The sequence below is a fragment of the Cavia porcellus genome, unplaced genomic scaffold (assembly GCF_034190915.1).
Source record: "Cavia porcellus strain 051 isolate PalLab524CR breed Dunkin Hartley unplaced genomic scaffold, mCavPor4.1 scaffold_16, whole genome shotgun sequence".
Taxonomy (NCBI): Eukaryota; Metazoa; Chordata; class Mammalia; order Rodentia; family Caviidae; genus Cavia; species Cavia porcellus.
This window is the reverse complement of record NW_026947499.1, coordinates 55,485,633-55,503,310: the sequence shown is the minus strand read 5'-3', so window position 1 is coordinate 55,503,310 and position 17,678 is coordinate 55,485,633. Positions and strand designations below refer to the sequence as shown.

General features: G+C 53.2%; 1 protein-coding gene across 2 annotated transcripts in view; it reads left to right on the top strand.

The window, feature by feature from the left end:
• The first annotated feature begins 4,185 nt into the window (after positions 1-4,185).
• The window catches only part of Gsg1l (GSG1 like), a 231,695-nt gene continuing 218,202 nt past the window's right edge, over positions 4,186-17,678 (top strand). The window contains exon 1 of one of the 2 annotated variants that reach the window (XM_063226714.1): positions 4,186-4,893. In XM_063226714.1, the coding sequence (XP_063082784.1) occupies positions 4,560-4,893 (334 nt within the window). In that variant the 5' untranslated portion in view covers positions 4,186-4,559. The remainder of the gene's footprint in view (positions 4,894-17,678) is intronic. The other variant, XM_003477826.5, reaches the window with a different exon arrangement.

Genomic DNA, 17,678 nt, shown 5'->3' with positions numbered 1-17,678 from the left:
TTCTGATCACAGGTGAAGGCAGAGCTGGGGAATCCTGGTCTAGGGCAGAGCTGAGAAAAACTTGAAGAGCCTGAAATGCTCAGCGAGTTTCAGAGGCCAAGCTGAGGGCTGGGGATAGAGTCAGCGGCAGTGCACTTGCCTGGCAGGCGCAGAGGCTCTGGGTTCCACCCTCAGCACCGGTTGGGGGAAGCCCAGCTGGATGCTTTCCAGCCCATCACTCTCTAATGAAGCTGATTTCCTTGCTCCTCCGAGAAGCTCCCCTGGGATGCCTGCAATTGCACAGAGTGCTAGGTCGCTTCTTCCCCAGGGGACTGGGTTCTGAACGGCAAGCAGCCCCCTGGAAAAGCACCAGCAGGCTGGCATCTTAACCAGGGGAATAAAGTGGGCCTACCGCTTAAGTACCTTGGGAGTCAGTGTTTAAAAAGCCTCCCTGATAATTGGAAATTGTCTGATCTCCTGCTGTCAGGAGGAGGCTGGAGGCTGGGCTGCTCTGCTTTCCCAGGCTGGGTTTGAAGTTTTAGAAAACAGGAGGTAACTTCTGAATCCCCAGGGAGGTGAGTCTCTGTAGCAGTGGACTCCCAGGAAAATTCAAAAGTGAAATACGAAATGCATCTGGGACCTTTCCCTTCAAATCGTATTCGCGTGTCCTGAAAAGTATGTATTTCATTATTAATAGCAACAATTTTTCTGGTTAATTTTGTTGAATGTAAGAACGTTTACGATTCCCAGCTGTATGTCTCCATGATCTTTCTCGATTTGAGCACAGTTGTGGGATCCCAAGGCCCACCAGGGGGCTCCTCCCAGCCACTACTCTAGAAATAAACAACATGCTGACTTTTCAAAAATGTTTTGGGCCTTTTGGGTCCAAGGACTCAGGTTCGAATTCCCTGGACAGGCAGGAAGAGCCCAGTAGGACCGTGGTCCTCGTGTCCCTGCACATGGACATTTGCCAATATTTGGCCAGTTGAAAATGCAGGTCCAGTGCTGGCAGGAAACTCAATTGCAAGAGAAGCTAAAGTTACATTTTTTGGTGAAATTTCATGATTCTTGAATGTTGGCTGCTCATGAAAATCTGACACACTGTTGAGGTTAGCTCCATCCAGGGCAAATGGAACATGTGTGTGGAATATATCTGGGCCTCAAGGAAGGGCCCCAGGCTTACAGGGCACACAGCCGTGAAAGTGATGTTCAGTGTGATTCACTCGTACTGGAAATCTGAGGCCATGTGAGCAGCTGCCAGTCCCAGCGAGTGGCTCCGTATGGCAGAGGAGGAGAGGGCAGCAGGAGAGAAGCGGGCAAAGGGGCTGGAGATGGCCACTGACCCTGGGTTTGGCCACTGTCCTACAAGCCAAGTGATTGGTCACTTGCAGGCTAAGCAGAGCCTCTGTGGCAACAGGCACAGGTAGGGACTTTTGGGTGGGGATATTAGGGAACAGAAGGGTGACAGGAGACTGTACAAAGGCCCGAGCCTATGGCAGTGAGCTAGAAAGAGGAATCAGGACCTTCAGCCCAAACTGCTGGCCTCCTACATCAGTCCTGTTGCCCACCAGCCCCTGTCCACACCCAGGGTCCTTGCAACCATACCATCTGGGATTCACTTCAGGAGGTGTAGACATGGCTGCTCCCCACCCCCAGCTTCCTTGAGTATACAGCCAGAACAAAACCAGAATCTGAATTTTTTCTGCACCCTGAGACCTGCATCCATGTCAGCACCTCTGCTCCTGCTAGAGTTCCTGCAGATGCTGCCTGCATCCCAGGCCCCGTCTTTCAGTAGATTCTGCTGGGTCTGCCTTTCAAACCAAGCCACAAGGGCTGAGGTGGGGGTGGGTAGCTCAGTAGTAGAGCCCTTGCCTAGTATGCACAAGCCCTGGTCCAATCCCAGGACCACAGAAGACAATAACAGTACAACCCGGAACCTCCAAGGCCATTGCCACCTCCTGTTCTGAGGCCCCGGCATCACTTGCCAGCCCCTGCTGGTCTCTGCTTCCCCTGTCTTCATGTAGTAGCCTAAGTGGGGCTTGGCTCCCCTCTTCCCAGAGCCATGCAGGCTTCTATCCCACTCAGTAAGTGCGGAGCCTTGTATGGCCTACACAGATCTCTGTGATTGTCCCCCCCCCCCCATCATCAGCCTGCTGACCTCTTTTCTTTCTGGTCTGTTATTCCCCAAAGACCAAGGAGGCTCTGACCTCAGGACTTTTGCACCGGCTGGCCCTGCCTGTGATCTTCTTTCCATGGCAAATATGGTAAGCTCCTCCTATACCTTCCTCGAGTCTTTGCTTCAAAGCCACCTTCTCAGTGAGGTCTTCTGCCAAGCTCCTTACAGTCCCATCCCACCCTGCTTTATCTCCTCCCTGGCCCTCTGCCCCTGCCCAGTCTGCATGTTTGGTCTTCCTCATTCTCCCCAGTGCTGAGCACACTGTGGCTGCTCAGTGAAAGGATGGAGCCCTAGAAGGGAATGTCAGCCCCTCTGTGCTCTTCTGGGGATCTCTTAGGAAAGTACAATCCCTGAGACCTATTTTGCCTGGGCTCTCTTGCCCTTGAACTCCCAGGACACGTTATTGGCCGAAGGGGACTGAAACCTGCCATGTGCATACCAACCACGGTCTCAAGGCTGACGAAGTGCCGCGCCAAGCACACATCTGAGGGACTGGGTTTCTAGCGTGTGCAGACACTCACGTGATACTCTGCATGCCTGCTGATAGTGCTGCGGGCCTCCTGGTACCGTTTGGCCATGATATATCTTCTCTGTCAGCCCACAACCCCAGCACCTCCTCCGTCATCACACACGGGGCCTCCTCAGAGTGCTGGAGTGAGGAACGTGTTGCCTGGGGCCAACCAAGGACTCTAGTAAGTCAGTAAAGAGACCCCTAGGCAGGGACATTACCCCATGCTCTCCTCTCACCTACCCCCACAGATGGCAGCAGCTGACAGTGAGCCTGGGCACACCCACAGGAGCAGGGCAATTCATAATCGGTTAACCTTGAATTCTGCGAAGCCTGCTGCTCCGCAAGCTGGGGGTGGCTGAAGCCATTCTTAGCTTGGGCATAATTCAAATTAGCTCTTGCAATCAACACGCAATTTATTGTTGCACACTCTGGGCGGCAGGGCACCACCGTATGCTGTGCAGAGGGGGTTTCGGGAGTGTGGGCATCTCAAAGCAGAGGTGGACACTCGCATTTGGGCAATCCTAGTTTGCACAAGAGATGCTGAAATGATTTGTCTGAGTTCTGTCACTTGGGTTCAGATGTTAAGAATAGCAGCTAGCATTAACTGAGGGTCCACCATGTGCCAAATGCTTCTTACAGGCAAGATTTCAGGACAGCAGTCCAAAGGCCTTCTCTTTATAGACAGGCAAACTGGGGCCCAGAGAGGGCAAGCAACACACTCAAAACCATGCACGTGGTCAAGCCCAGAGGTGCCTGACCCCAGAATCAGTGTGCTGGACCATTGTGCCTGGCTCTAGTCTTGAAGATTCCAGGTTGGTAGCCCGCACAGGGCAGCCTGCTTGCTGGTTGCAACTCCTTATCTGGATGAGACCTCCTCGAGGATCATGCTATTCAGGATCTCAGCCGGGGACAGCCCGTGTGGGGCAGCTGTCTTTGCACCCCCCCCCCCGTCCCCCGCACTGTACCTGGTGCCCCTCTGCCAGCCTTCTTGCTGGTCCAGGACGTGGCAGGGAGCCCAGCTGACTGTTTCATTCTTGGGCGGGGGCTGTCCGCAGACAGGGCAGGTGACCTAGGGTCTAGTCAAGCCTTTCAAACTCTAGAGTCTGGTCCATCTTGCCAGTGCAGGTCTCCTCTGCCCTGTAGTTCCCGGATCCTTCCAGGAAGCCCTAAATCTCCACTGCCCTGACCCTTTGGAGAATTCTTTTCTTGGGTCTTGCCAGGGGCTCCTTTCTGGGGGAGGGTCGTGCTGCTCCATGCACCCCCCAGGGCAGCCCCAACAGGATCTGCCCTTGTCTGTTGTCTGCAGGGCCTCCCTGGGTCTACAGGGAGACACCCCTTCCTGCTGGGTTGTGTTGCCCCATGTCCTCTCAGGGTTCTCCCTCCCGTGCGCCTTGCCTAGGAGACGTCCTGTTCGTCAGTCTCCACTCTGGTGGTTGCAGGTCTGGGTGCAGGTCTCTTTCAGGACCAGTATCATCTTTCCTGCCCGCGCCCGCCGTGAGGCGCCCCCTCTCCCAGTGCGGGCGGCAGGCGGGCGCCGGAACAGTGTCGCGGGCCGCCTGCAGGTGTCTCCCCACGGAGGGGCGCGCGTTCCTGCGCCGTGGCCGCTGCCAGGCGCCAGCCAGCAGCTCCTCGCCGAGGTGCACTAGCGCTCTGGGCTCGGGGCGCGCCGGGTCCGCTCCTCCGCCGCCGCCTGCCGCCCGAGCCCGCTCGCTCCGTCCCGCGAACCGCGCCCCCACCAGGGGTGGGGGGTCATGGACCCGCGCCGCGTCCGCCGCTGCCGATCGCGGGCTCCAGGGCCCCGGGGCGCGGTGGACAGCGGCCGCTGACGCTGGGCGCCGGCCGCCAACTTCGCGCGCGGAGCTCCCCGGCGGCGCGGTCCCGGGCGCGGGCGGCATGAAGACGAGCCGCCGCGGCAGAGCGCTCCTGGCCGTGGCCCTCAACCTGCTGGCGCTGCTCTTCGCCACCACCGCCTTCCTCACCACGCACTGGTGCCAGGGCACGCAGCGGGTGCCCAAGCCGGGCTGCGGCCAGGGCGCGGGCGCCAACTGCCCCAACTCGGGCGCCAACGCCACGGCCAACAGTACCGCGGCCCCCGCCGTCCCCGCCGCGGGCAACGGCGCCCCGGGCGGCGCGCTCTACAGCTGGGAGACCGGCGACGACCGCTTCCTCTTCAGGAATTTCCACACCGGCATCTGGTACTCTTGCGAGGAGGAGCTCGGCGGGCTCGGTGAGTGCGCGGCCCCGGCGGCCCGAGCCCCGGACCCGCGCTCCCTACCCAAGCCGGGCGCCGGGCCGGGGGCGCGCATATGCACGGTGCCAGGGTCTCGGGCCAGAATTCGGGTGAGAGGGGAGTGTCCAGGATGCCTGGCGGTTTGAAGGCTCAGGGCAGAGCTCCTGGACCTTGGCGAACCGCAGGTGGCTTTGGGGACGTGACCCCCCTTCCTCCGCGGGAGGCGCGTCTCCCGTGTGTCCACCGCAGCTGCAGGTCCGAGGGGCGTGCGTTCCTTGCTCAAGCGAACTCACCGCCAGGCTTGTGCCCTACTCTGGTCTCTTGGGCAGGAGACACCTCCCACCTTGCTTGTCGTGCCCCTGAGAGGTGGGGGCAGCAGCGGCCTGGGACCTTTGCTGAGGGCTGCCCCTCCCACCGCACATCCACGGAGCCAGGAGCAGCTGAGCGAGTCATCTTTCCACCCACTCTGGTTTGCCTGCCAGGCTTGGAGACCACTGGAATGGGGAGCAAGGGGTCCTGTGGGTTGTGGGTTCCAGGGACGTGTGGCCTGAAGCCAGAGAGCCCTTGGTGTCCTGGTCCCTTCCGAGGAAAGGAGGTGGGAGGGATAATGAGGACACTTCTGCCAACTCCAGCTTGGGAAGTCCGAGAGGGCTTGCTTTAGCATGAGGGCCCCATTAGAGTTGGGCAGGGGCTGCCTTTTTAGAAGACAGACCTCATGCTCCTTGCTCGGTGCTCTACAGGCAGCCAGGGCTGGAGCGAGTGTTCCCGAGGCTGGCAGGAAGGCTCCACCAGGGCTCAAGGGACAGCCCCTGTGCCAGACTGTGGGTAGGGCCAGCCCTGGAGGACCGGGTGCCTCCCAGATGGTGTGGCTCCAAGTCTGCACGTGTGCCTGCCTGTGAGAAGGGACCTCCATCCTCAAGGTTAAAACTCCTCTAAGCACCAGAGCTGTTGGTGTGGACCTGGTGTGTGGGGGCTCAGGGTTGATGGAGTGGCCGCGGGATAAGCTTGTGCAGGAGCCAGCAGATCCATGCCTCCTGCTGCTCCTCATGGGGAGACAAGGCTTCCGGGGGCTTTGGACCTCACTGTCGCTTCCATCTCCTCCATCACACTTGAACCTGAAATTTATTTCCTGGGACCTGTCTTCAGGCATTAGCATATTGCTTCTCTTTCCCCTCAGACGCCATTCTAGGCCCGCCTGGGTTGGCATCAATCCCTGCTTACCCCCTCCTCTTGGTAGTGTGGGGTCTTCAATACATGTTTGCAGTATGAAAGTGTTAATATACAAAATATAAAAATTTTGGAAGGGGTCTTGGGATGACAGCCTGGACACTTCTCCGAGTATTGAGGGCTCTGTCTGGATTCTGGGGGTGACAGGCCAAACTTTTCTGTGACTTCACCTGAATCATGCTGACCATTGGTCAGAGGCAAGGTGTCTGAAAACAGTCCCACTGGGCCTGTTTTACCTCAGCACACTTACTTCCCGTGTGTCCTTGGGACTTGAATTTTTACTGTGGTGTGTACTTTTAAAAACAAAAATTAAACTCAAAGGTATCTTGGCTAAAAACTACCGTCTCCACCCGCAGAGGCCTCATAACACCTTGCTGTGGGGATACACATGCACTTTTCATGGTAGAGATCCCCATAGATGTTTCTCCAAGCTTGAGATGTTTCCAAGGTTCAGGAGACCCTGCCCAAGGGAGACAGCACCTCTGCCTCTCACCAGGCTCCGCCGTGTGCAGCCCGGCCTCGCCTTTCAACACACGCAGGGGAGCATAAGCTGTGTCCCTGTCTCTGTGGAGCTTCCTGGCCCATACTGGCGCTCAGAGGCCTCTTAATTGTCTGAGGTCTTTCCTGACTGATCCCTGAAGGTCAATGACACAGTCAGTTCTCTGTGGCTCTGTGGCTCTGTGGCTCTTCTAGGCCTTGCAGTGGGAGTTTAAGCCTGAGTACTATATTTTTAAAAATTCTTAATTGAAAAGTATCTCACAACAATGTCAGCTAATGCATATGGTGCATTTCTACAAATGAGGCCCTGTTCAACTTCTCACCTGTGGAATCCTGTGAAGTCCTGGCAGTTATCTCTCAGGCAGGCGAGGGGAGGGCACCTGGTTTGCAGATGAGGCTCAAAAGGGTTTTTGGTGAGAGTCTCATTTGGCTTCTCAGAGGCAGGAAAGAGTCAGAGCAGAGAGATGGGAGCAGAGGACGGTACAGTTGAGGGTGGGAGAAGTGGGCCCTTGGAGGGGCTGGGCGTGAGACCCCTCCCCCAAGTCCCGTGTTACTCACACATGGCTGGTTAATTTGCTGGGTAAATAAAACAAACCCACAGTGTTCTCTCGGTCACTGTTGGCTAGAGATCACTCCTCCTAGAAAATCATAATTTTCTTCCCCAGGAGCTTGGAAAACAGTTATCAGCTTGTCATGGCTGGTGAGAGACTGGGGAGACTGCATCCAGAGCTGCTGATCACAGCCCCCAAATCCTGCCTTCTCCACGGATGGGCCTGGAAAGGGCATCAGGAAGTACCTGGCCTCAAACTTTTGTTGCCATGACGACCTGTCTTCTGGGTTCTGTGATCATTTTGTTTTTTTGCTCTGAGAGGAAAAACCATCCTGAGGACCCTGGAAAAGAAAAGAATCTTGCTTTTCTCTTCCTCCCTGGCCTGCAACAGAAATCCTCCCTCCCCACTAGAAGCTGTGCTTCACACACGCTCCGGGGAACCCTACAGACCCCCCACTTCTTTGCAGGACGCCGGTGCACCTTCCTGTCCGGCGTCTGCCCTGTCGCTTCTCTCTGTGTCCAGAGCAGCCCCTGCTGGCCTCGTGCAGCCTCAGGACATCCCCTCGGCCCCTTTCCCACACTCCGGCCCTGGCTGGCAGCGCGGCAGAGGAAACTGCAGCCTTCCTCCCAAACAGACACACTTTCACCAGCCCTGGCACAAAGGAAGCTTTTCTCCTCGCGAGCCAGCACGGGCAGGCGCCCTTGCTTACACAGAGAGGCGAGCGTGGCCTCCTCGCAGGGTTACCCCGGCCCTTCCTGAGAAGTGTGCGGAGGGCCTGGGGGAGGCTAGGATGGCTTTCTTAGGACAGGGGAGCCGGACCAGCGGTCAGGACTGGGAGCAGAGGTGGGGACTGGTGGGAGCGCTGGTGACATGTGGACTTCTGAGCTGTGTGTGTACCTGTGTGTGTGTGTGTGTGTGTGTGTGTGTGTGTGTGTGTGTGCGTGCCCCAGGACTTAAGTGGCTTGGTAACACACAGGGGATGGCATGGGGGGGTCTCAGGGTCTCAGGCTGGCTAGGTGGCTTTAGTGAGAGAAGAAAGCAGAGGGAGAGACCTGGGGTGGGCTGTGGGTGGGTGTCAGTGGTAGAGACAGAAGTCGCAGGTGAGACCCAAGATGGGGAGCGCTACCTCCCAGGCCCAGAGACCCTGGGAAAGGGGCACATTGGGGGTTTCCCACTGTGGGATGGGGCCAGGATCTGCCTCTTGCTGGGGGTGTGACTTCAGGTGGCTTCCTTCTCTGCCTCTTATTGCAGAGAGTCAAAGTCAAGGTCCTCCTGCTCTGCCTCCTCCTTGGTCTTTGGTCTTTGCACTCCTGCCACACAGGCCTGCAGCATGCCAGGTGCCTTTTGGCAGCAGGGCCTTTGCACGGGCTGTTCCCTCTGAAATGCTTTTCCTCCACACCTACCCAAGGCCCTTTCCCATAGCTTCTCTACATCTGTGCTCGGCCCTGCCTGCCTGATTCAGAATGGATCTCCCAATACCAGCCCTGCTTAATCTTTTGTCTCTTACTGCTATTGAGCTCATGTCAGTGTCATTGTTTATGGTGGGGACTGAGTTTTACCTTCATAGTTTGCTGCTGGTTCTCTAGTGCCTAGAACTGGCACACAGTAGGTGCTTAATTAATCTCTGTGGAGCGGGTGGTGTTGGTTGTTGCTCTGAATTCTCACTCAACAAGTGTTACTTCCTCTCATGCCCATCGCGGCAGGTGCTGTGGTTACACCCATCTTGGAGCTGAGGTAACTGAGGCACACAGAGGTGAAATGACTTGGCCAAGGTCACAGAGCCAGCAAGTAGCAAAGCTGGGGTGAAGCCTTCAGACTCAGTGCTGCTGCCGTGCTGCACTGGCCCCCAGCCCAGTGTCTTTGGCTTCCCTGGGCCCCTCCAGGTAGCCCAGGTGAGAAGAGCCCTCCTGCAGCCCTGAACCCCAGGCTGCCATCTGGGCTCTGCTGCCAGCCCGCCGAGAGGCTTTGGGAAAGTCACACTCCTTCTTTTCCCTTGGGTGTAACACAAATGTTTGCTCTGGGTTTTGCCTGGATGGAGAAGGTGGCAGAGCAGTGTCCTCATGACCAGAACTTTGGGGACAGTTCTGGTTCCAGTCCCCACATCACCGCTTTCCTGCCACCTGGCTTTCCTCAGGAGTTTATCTTCTCAGTCTCCTTGGCTGAGACTGAGGCTGGCATTGTCTGCTGCGGGATGGAACTGTAGGGGTGAAGCCAGGAGCTTGGGCTTAGAGCTTGCCCTGCGTGCTGTGCACCTGTGAGAGCCTGCTTGCTGTGACAGACCCTGGGGCAGAGGCTGCAGGCTGCCGGGTCGGGGTCACACCCACAGTGCATAGCCGCTTTGCCGGGCACCCTGAGGTGTTCATGGGGTCTCAATAAGTAGCCAGCATTTGCTGACACGGACTTCATGGAAACACTTGTCCTGTGGCTTTTCTCAAAAGCCTGGCTGATCTGACTTTGCTGGACAGGGCTCTGATGGGAGAGGCCCCACCCCATCTGCTCACTGCTTACAGGAAGGGCCACCCTTTCAGGCACTCAGGAACCAGACCTGGGAGCGCCCCACAATGCTTCCTACTGTCACCTCCCATCTGACCCACTGGAAATCCTGGCAGCTCTGCCTTCCAGGTCCACACGAGCCAGGCAGTCTGCCAGTTCCACCCAGGCCACGGCCCTGGCACAGTGCCCTCATCAGACCCCAGTTAAATCCAAGCAGGTCACCTCTGTTCTCTTCTTGAGGCTGCAACACCTTCTATCTCACCCAGTCACAGCCAAGCCAGGTGTCCCAGTGTCATCAAAGCCCATTGTGTCCTGCTCTGTGGACTCACTGACCTTGTCCTCTTTTCTCCCCAATAGTGACTCTGCTGCAGCTAATCTAATCTCTTTCCTGGTTCTTGTAGTACGAAGACTCTCATGCCTCAGGGCCTTTGCACTTACAGTTCCCTCTGTCTGGGATCTCCCCTGCCAGACAGAGACAGGTCTCCTTTCTTTCCCAGACAGGGGTCAAGAGGTCTCCCTGGACTACCTTTCTAATCAGCACTCACTGTCCAGCGCTACCTCCTCCCACGCATTCCTTCCTCATTCTTCTCCTTGGTCTCCACTCCCCAGCTGGGTCGATAGCTCAGGCCAGGACTGCTGTGTACACAGCCCCCTCCCAGCACCTGCATAGAGTTAACACTCCATAATGGCTGGTGAACACACTCAAATGCATTTGAGGTCCTGGACTCCTTAAGCACTCTGTGTCTCATCTTTGAATACTTAAACCGTCTTTCTTATCTCCTGCTTGCTTGGTTTGCTCTGGACATGTTTAGGGGGTCATTTGAGGGGCTCCTGGTCACCCCATGTTTAAATTCTAGGGAGTCAACTCAGAGCCATCTTGTGTGGATGCCATATTTTTGGCCTCTGTTCTCCCTGCAGGACCAAGGAGGGGAAGCTCTTTTGGTCCCAAGTGACAGGAGCAGATTTGGGTCCTGAATAAGAATAGAGGGAGCCAGGCTGGGTGGTGCACACCTGTGATCTGAGCATTCCAGAGGCTGAGGCAGGAGGATCACAAGTTTGAATCCAGTGTGGGCAACTGAGTGACTTAGTGAGATTCTGTCTCAAAATAAAAATATAAAGGGTTAGGGGTGAGGCTCAGGATGAAGTTGCCAGAACTGAGAAGAAAAAGGGTAAAAGACAGCTGCTGGGCCAATACTGCAGGCTCAGCGTCCAGGCCACAAGCGTGTCCAGCTCTGTGTTGTACAGGGACAGGCAGGAGCTATGCTCACCCAACCTGCATTTTCTGGGCCCGCTGTGCCACTCAACCCCGCCTAGCCCCGCCGTTGCTCTTCCCGCCTCCCTGAGGGCTTGTACCGTGCCTGGCTTGTTCACAGCTGGCTCTTCCCCAGAAGTCCCTTCCACTGTTCAGGAAATACTAGAGCCTCGGATTTCAGCTGCTGCTCCTCCCGCCTCCTGCCCTGGCTGCAGCCTCCTGCTCTCCGAGGCTACCTTGTTTATTTATTTCTGTGTCTGTTGCTGCTTTGTGTCTCCCATTCTAAAGCGAGTATGAGAGCAGGGCAGAGGCCGCGTTTAACTCTGTTGCCACGGTGCCCACGGGGGCCGGCCACGGTGACATCCCAGAATGCGGTGGATGGCTTTGGTGGGGGAGCTGAAGTCCGTGCCTCCAGCCTCCTCTGGGTTAGTGGAGGCAGCAGGCTGTGTCACGTCTGTGAGGTGGAAACAGGTAGTACCCAGCTCCTGGACTGGTTCCTTCCTGGGCTTCTTGGTTGCTGTCTGGCTGCTAAGGTCAGTCTGGGCACAGTGGTGGAGCTGGGCCATGGTGTCAGCGATGCGTGAAGACGGCCAGGCCCGCTCTGCCCCAGCTTGTAGTTTTCTGGGGACTTGCCTGTGAGATGCAGCCCTGGTCCAGCGTTGTCCCCTTCTTGAGAGTTGGAACGAGGATGGAGGCCAAGGTACAGAGCCCAGGAGAGTGGTGGCGGTGGCACCTGTGCTGTCTCAGCTCCCCTGGGGAGTGGAAAGAGAGAGGACAGAGACAGAAGGCTGACAGCGGTGCAGGGGGAGGGACACCCAGAACCTGGGGTGAAGGGTGGGGCTGGCCAGGGGCAGCGGGAGCCAGGAAAGGGGAGAGAGTGAGAAAGAGGAGGTGGATTTGGAGGGAGAGAGTGACAGAAGAGACGGGACAGAGAGACGGGCAGGCACGGGCATGCACTCGGGCACACCGCAGGCCTGCAGACGGCGTGGCCCGCGGACCTGGAGAGCACGAAGGTGGGTGGGAGCAGCCCTGGAGGCCTGGCTATTCTCCCCTTACTAGGTTGGCCAGGGAGGCCCCTGTGGGAGTCACTGTCCTGTCCTGGAGCCTGGCAGGGCTGTAGCCCCTGGGGACAGGAGAGGAGACAGGGCATCCTCTGCCACACCCCACTTAACCCATCAGCAGGTGCTGTTGGCTTTTTCAAAACACACCTAATATCCAGCCCCCCCCCCCCTGCTCTGAGCCTGAGGTGCCTCTGTCTGGATGAGCCAGCAGCGCTCACCAACCTGACAGCTTCTGCTGTCTCCCGGGGTCTGCCGGTCTGCCGAGCCGGCCCACTGCACAATGGGCGGGGCCTCTCTGCTCAAAGGCTCCTCTGGCTCCCGCTGGGCACCAGGTAAAGTCAGAGCCCGCCCAGCGGCTGCAGCTGTGATGTAGCTGGCCTCATCGTCCTCTGCCTCACCTCCCACTTTGATTTTGCTCTTTCTGCTCCATCCTATTCCCCAGTCTTCTTGCTTTTGCTCACACAGTTCAGGCGTGCTCCTGCCTCAGGGCCTTTGCATTTGCTCAGGAAATGCAACCTCCTTGCAGTGCTTCCCTCAGATTTCCACTAGTTCACTTTACTAAAATGTCACCTTCTGGAAGAGACTTTCCTTGGTTTCCCTGTTTAAAATCTCAGCTTCCATCCCCAAGCACACCTTATTCCATTACCCACTTAGTCTAATTTTTCTAGCACTTCTCCCCACTAGACAAACTGCCAGTGGTTGGATCTACCCCAGCGGCCCGGTGAGAGCCACACTGAGAATCGCTGTGTACCTCAACGGTTCATTCTACGGGCAAGAAAGCCCCCATCTTGGCAGGGAAAAGTCTCTTCGAACGATTACTCAGTCACTTACAGAGCTGGGGCTGGAGATGCAGGTCCTTTCCTCGGTGCTGCTTTCTGGTTGTTGACCTTTGATTATCCCTGGAAGATCCGCAGGCCTTGCCCTTCAGTTTTGTGTCTTGCACTCTGTTTGTCAGAAGAGCTGCTATTCAAAACCCCCACTTTCCTCTAAAAGCCGAATCTCCTGAGACAGATGGGAGGTACAGCTGGAAGGGGGAGGAAGGTCTCAGGTTCTCCTTCACTCGAGCGTTCTGATGAACACCTGCCGTGTTCGGGTTCTGTCCAGGTGTGCAGCAGACGGCAGGGCGCGCAGCTGGGGTCTTCAGGCTCGGGAAGCTCTCGCCCTGGAGAAGGAAGGCCACAGCAAGGGCTGCCAGGCCTTTGTGCATTTGATCTAGAGTCACGGAGGCCCTGTTAGGGCCACAGTGGGGTCTGTGGTGGACAGGACAGCCACAGTGCTCGTCTCTGAGGGGCCCACAGACAGCAGGAGGTGACCCTGGCTCACCTGGCCCTAGATTCAGGCCAGAAGGAACCCGGAACCCAGTGTGTTAGGAAGAGGCTTGACTCCTTTGAGGGGTGAAAGCTAATGATGCTGCTGGCTGCATAAGCAGTGAAACCCTTGGGACTTTCCCAGGTTGTCTGACATTTTTCCTCCAGTGGAGATGCGGTGAAGTTTTGAGACTCATGCTCATCTTTCCATGTATGAACTTGTACCTAGTGGCCATATTGTTCTGACCCTAAAGCAGTTTCCGGTGTAGTCATTTTCATTTTTAAGGATTTGTTCTCTTTTGTAATAAGAGATTATTTGGGAGGATTTTTTTTTACTCTTCTGGAATTCATTCATTCATCATATTAATTGAACACCTACTTTGTACCAGTTTTTCAGCTGGTGTATTAGTTTTTTGTGGCTGTGACAAAATGCCTGAGACAAATAACTAAAAAAGACAAAAGATGTATTTAGCTCACGTTTTCAGTCCATGGTTGCGTGGCCCCATCGTTTTGGGCCTGTCGTAAGACAGAGCATCATGGGTGGGTAAAGTTTCTCATATTATGGCAACCAGGAAGCCGTGCCCCCAGTGTCCACTCAGCTATGAATCCATGAATGCTTTGACCCGTCAGTGAGGTCAGGGCCTGAGGATCCAATCACGTCCCAAAGACCTCAGCTCTGAACATTGCTGCCCTGGGGACCAAACCTTTAACACAAGCGCTTCTGAGGGACATCTGAGATCCAAACCACAATGGTGTATTTGGAATATTTGGTCCACCTGATCATTAAGAGAAATCAGTAATTTCCTGTAGACACCAGTTTGTCTTTGGTGGTTGGCAGTCTCCACTCTCTGCTTCTTGAGTCAGCTTTAGTGAGCTGTGTTTGCTTAGAAAAATCATCTTTTTAATCAACTGTTTCAAGCTTACTTGCATACAATCTAACAAAGTACTTTCTTAGGATTAAAAGGAAAAGCCTCTCTTTGGTCAGTTTCCTTTCTTCTCCCCTCACCTTAGGGATTCGAGCTTTCCCCCCTAGTGATTGGTCTGCTGCTGAGGGTGACACAGGCCCCAGGTGAAAACTGCTCCTGGACCCTGCAGAGAGAGCTGAAGTCCTCACATGGTCCCAAGAGTTCGCCACGCGCCCGCTGCGTGCCCTGTGGCGGATCCTTGTTCCTGCCTTTCCTTTCAGCCCAGACCTTGGACAACAGCTGAGCTGTTTAACAGCCCTTGCTTTGCCCTCCCTGTCCTTGTTTTAAAGGAGCAGTAATCTGTGTTTATTGATTCTGTTTGTGCACATTTTTGGGTATATCCTTCTTTGGGGGCTTACTGTTCTGAGGTTTGTTTTGTTAATGTTTTCAGTTTTCAGGTTGAAAACTTTGGTTTTTTTTTTTTTTTTTTTTCTGTCTTTTTCGTTTTTTATCGGTACCAGGGATCGAACTCATGACTGCCTGCTTGCAAGGCAGGCGCTTATGCCACCGAGCTAAATCCCCAGCCTGAAAACTTTGTTTTTGTGGCTAACCGTAAGGAATGCACGTAATGCTGTGAGTTTGCCTCTGAGCACCACTTTGGACATAACCTGGAGTTTTATAATATAGTACATTCTTCAGGATGACTTTCTAAACTATCTACAATTATAATTTTGTTTCTAAAAGTTCTACAATTTTAGTTTTGTTACTTCATTGATCCAAAAGTAGTTTAGAAGAGCATTTAAAATTTCTCAGTACTTTTTCTTATGTGTTTAAATTTTTATAATTAATTTTAAATTTACTGAGTGATAAAGAACATGCAATTTCTGTTTCATATTTTTGAAAAAGCAGGTATATTTTCTGAACTTAGTTTGAAGATGTTTTACACATAGGATTATAGAGAAACTTTGTGCTACTATTTATTTATCTTTAGTCTCTTGATCTTCTTAAAGCTTGATGAGGAGACTGGTTTTTCTCTTTATTAAAATTCTTCTTTTTTTTTTTTTTTTTTTTTGGTCTTTTTCCTTTTTGTCAGTACCGGGGATCGAACTCACGACTGCCTGCTTGCAAAGCAGGCACTTATGCTGCTGAGCTAAAGCCCCAGCCCCCAATTCTTCTCATTTTTACTTGGAGTTCTGTAGTTTTGTTTCTGAAAAGTTTAAACTATGTTATTCTACACAAGGAGATTCACCACAGTTATATTTTCATTGTGGAATTGTAGATTTTATTGTTTATCAAGATAAATTTATCTTTTGTCAATATAAAATTTATTTTGTCAATAAAATGACTATGTCTCCCTAGCGAAACTTTTTGCTTTAAATTCTACTTTTATATTTTAATATTGCTATCCCACACTTTTTATATTTTAATATTGCTGTCCTGCATTCTTCTATATGTGTTCTTATTAATCTTTGTATTTTAACTTTTCTGTGTCTTTTTGTGAGGTATAAATATGATAAGAACAGTTGAGTGAGATCTCTTTTCTTTGATACAAGTTGAGGGTCTTAACCGGATAACATTTATTTTTGTGACAAATGCATGTGGTTTCGCTTTATAATGTTTTGTTAAGTAGTTTCAATTTTTAATTATTTTTCTATTTAAAATTTTAAAATTTAAACATCTTCTTGCCTTTTATCTTTTACTTTGTAGGTTAGTAGTTGTTTTTTTTTACTAGTGATTTATAAAACACACTGATAATTGGTGGCATCATGGCATGTACCTGTAATCCCAGGTACTCTAGAGACTGAGGCAGGATGATCAAAGTTCAAGGACAGCTCGGGTAACTTAGTGAGACTCCTTCTCAAAATAAAGTAAAAAAGGCTGGGGCTATAGCTCAGTAGTAGAGCACTTACCTAGCTTGTACGGGTTCTGGTTCCATCCCTGGGACTATGGGACACACACACACACACACACACACACACACACACACACGTGCTCATGCATGTATACTGTTGTTGATTCTGTTTTTAGTGTTTGCATTTCTGTGCTTCTGATAGTTGTGAAGAGTGAGACATCTTACCCCTGGTAGGATAAGGAAATTAATTGATGCTGAATTCTGTTTTTACTCTTACTTGTAACGGTGATTGTAATTTAATTCTGTGCTTAGTCACTTTCTTGCCTGCTAGCAGAATTTCCCCTCTCTTTATTTAGCTCTCAAGTGGCTCTCACTGGTAAGTGTGACTGCTGTGTACTGGCTGCCCACAGGCTGCCAGAGGTTGGATGTCCGCTGCCATGGTGAAGGGAACGACCAGGTTCCTTCCTCACGCAACTCCTGGATCTGTGTTTGTGCCTGTGTGTGTGTGTGAGTGTGTGTGTATGTGTGATACACAGGAAACACCTCTCCTCCTCTCTGGTATTGGGAATGGAACCCAGGGCCTTCACATTGACCTATGTCTAAGAACTTTTTATTTTTTAAGTTGATTCCTGGGTCTTGCTAACTCACTAAATTGCTCAGATCAGGTTCAATTCTGTGACCTCCTGCCTCAGCCTCCCAGAATGCTGGGACTGTAGGCATACACCACTGTTCCAGGCTGAGGACATCTGAACGAGACTTTAAGTGTAAGAAGAATCCGGGTCGAGTGATGAGAGGAAGCGGTGTCCAGGCAGAGGGCACAGCACATGTGAAGGCTTTATGTCAGGAAAGGCTGATGACTTAGAAGAGGGAAAGAAGGTTCAGGGTGCATCTAGAGAGCAGTGAGCACTGGGACGGTGGGATGGGGACCCAGGGGGCACTTTGTCCAGTGTGCATGGTGACACTCAACTCTTGTCTCCCCAAGAATGCTTCTTGGAGGCCTTTGGCTCTGGGTGGCCACGTGGCTACGTTGAGAATCCACAAGTTTAAATCTTTCCCGTCAACATCTGGTGGGCACGACCTTGTGTTTTCTGGCATCTAGTGAGAAGTGGAATCATATGGCCTTTTCAGGCTGGCTTTGTTTTGGCAGCACTGAGGACTGAACCCGGGTGCGGTACCATTGAGCTAGGTCTTTTTATTTTAGCACAGGGTCTAAGTTCCCCAGGCTGGCCTTGAGCTAATTATCTTCCTGCCTCAGCCTCCTGGATACTTGGGGTTGTAGGTGTACATTACCATACCTGGGGTGGGTTGGCATTTTCCACTGGGCAGTATGCATTTGAATTTCCTCCATGTCTTCTCGGGGTTTGATAGCTCGTTTCTTTTTAGTGCTGAATAATATTCCATTGTCTGCCTGCCCATCATTTATCACCCATTCACCTCCTGAAAGGCATCTTGGTTGCTTCCAAGTCTTGGCTACAATCATCCGTGGCTAAAAACATCCGTGCGCAGGTTTTTGTGTGGACACACATTTTCACCTGTTTGGGGTAAATACTGCAGAGTGTGATATTCGGGCCATATGATAAGGGTGTGTTTAGTTTTGTGAGAGACTGCCAAATTGTCTTTCACAGTGATCGTCCCA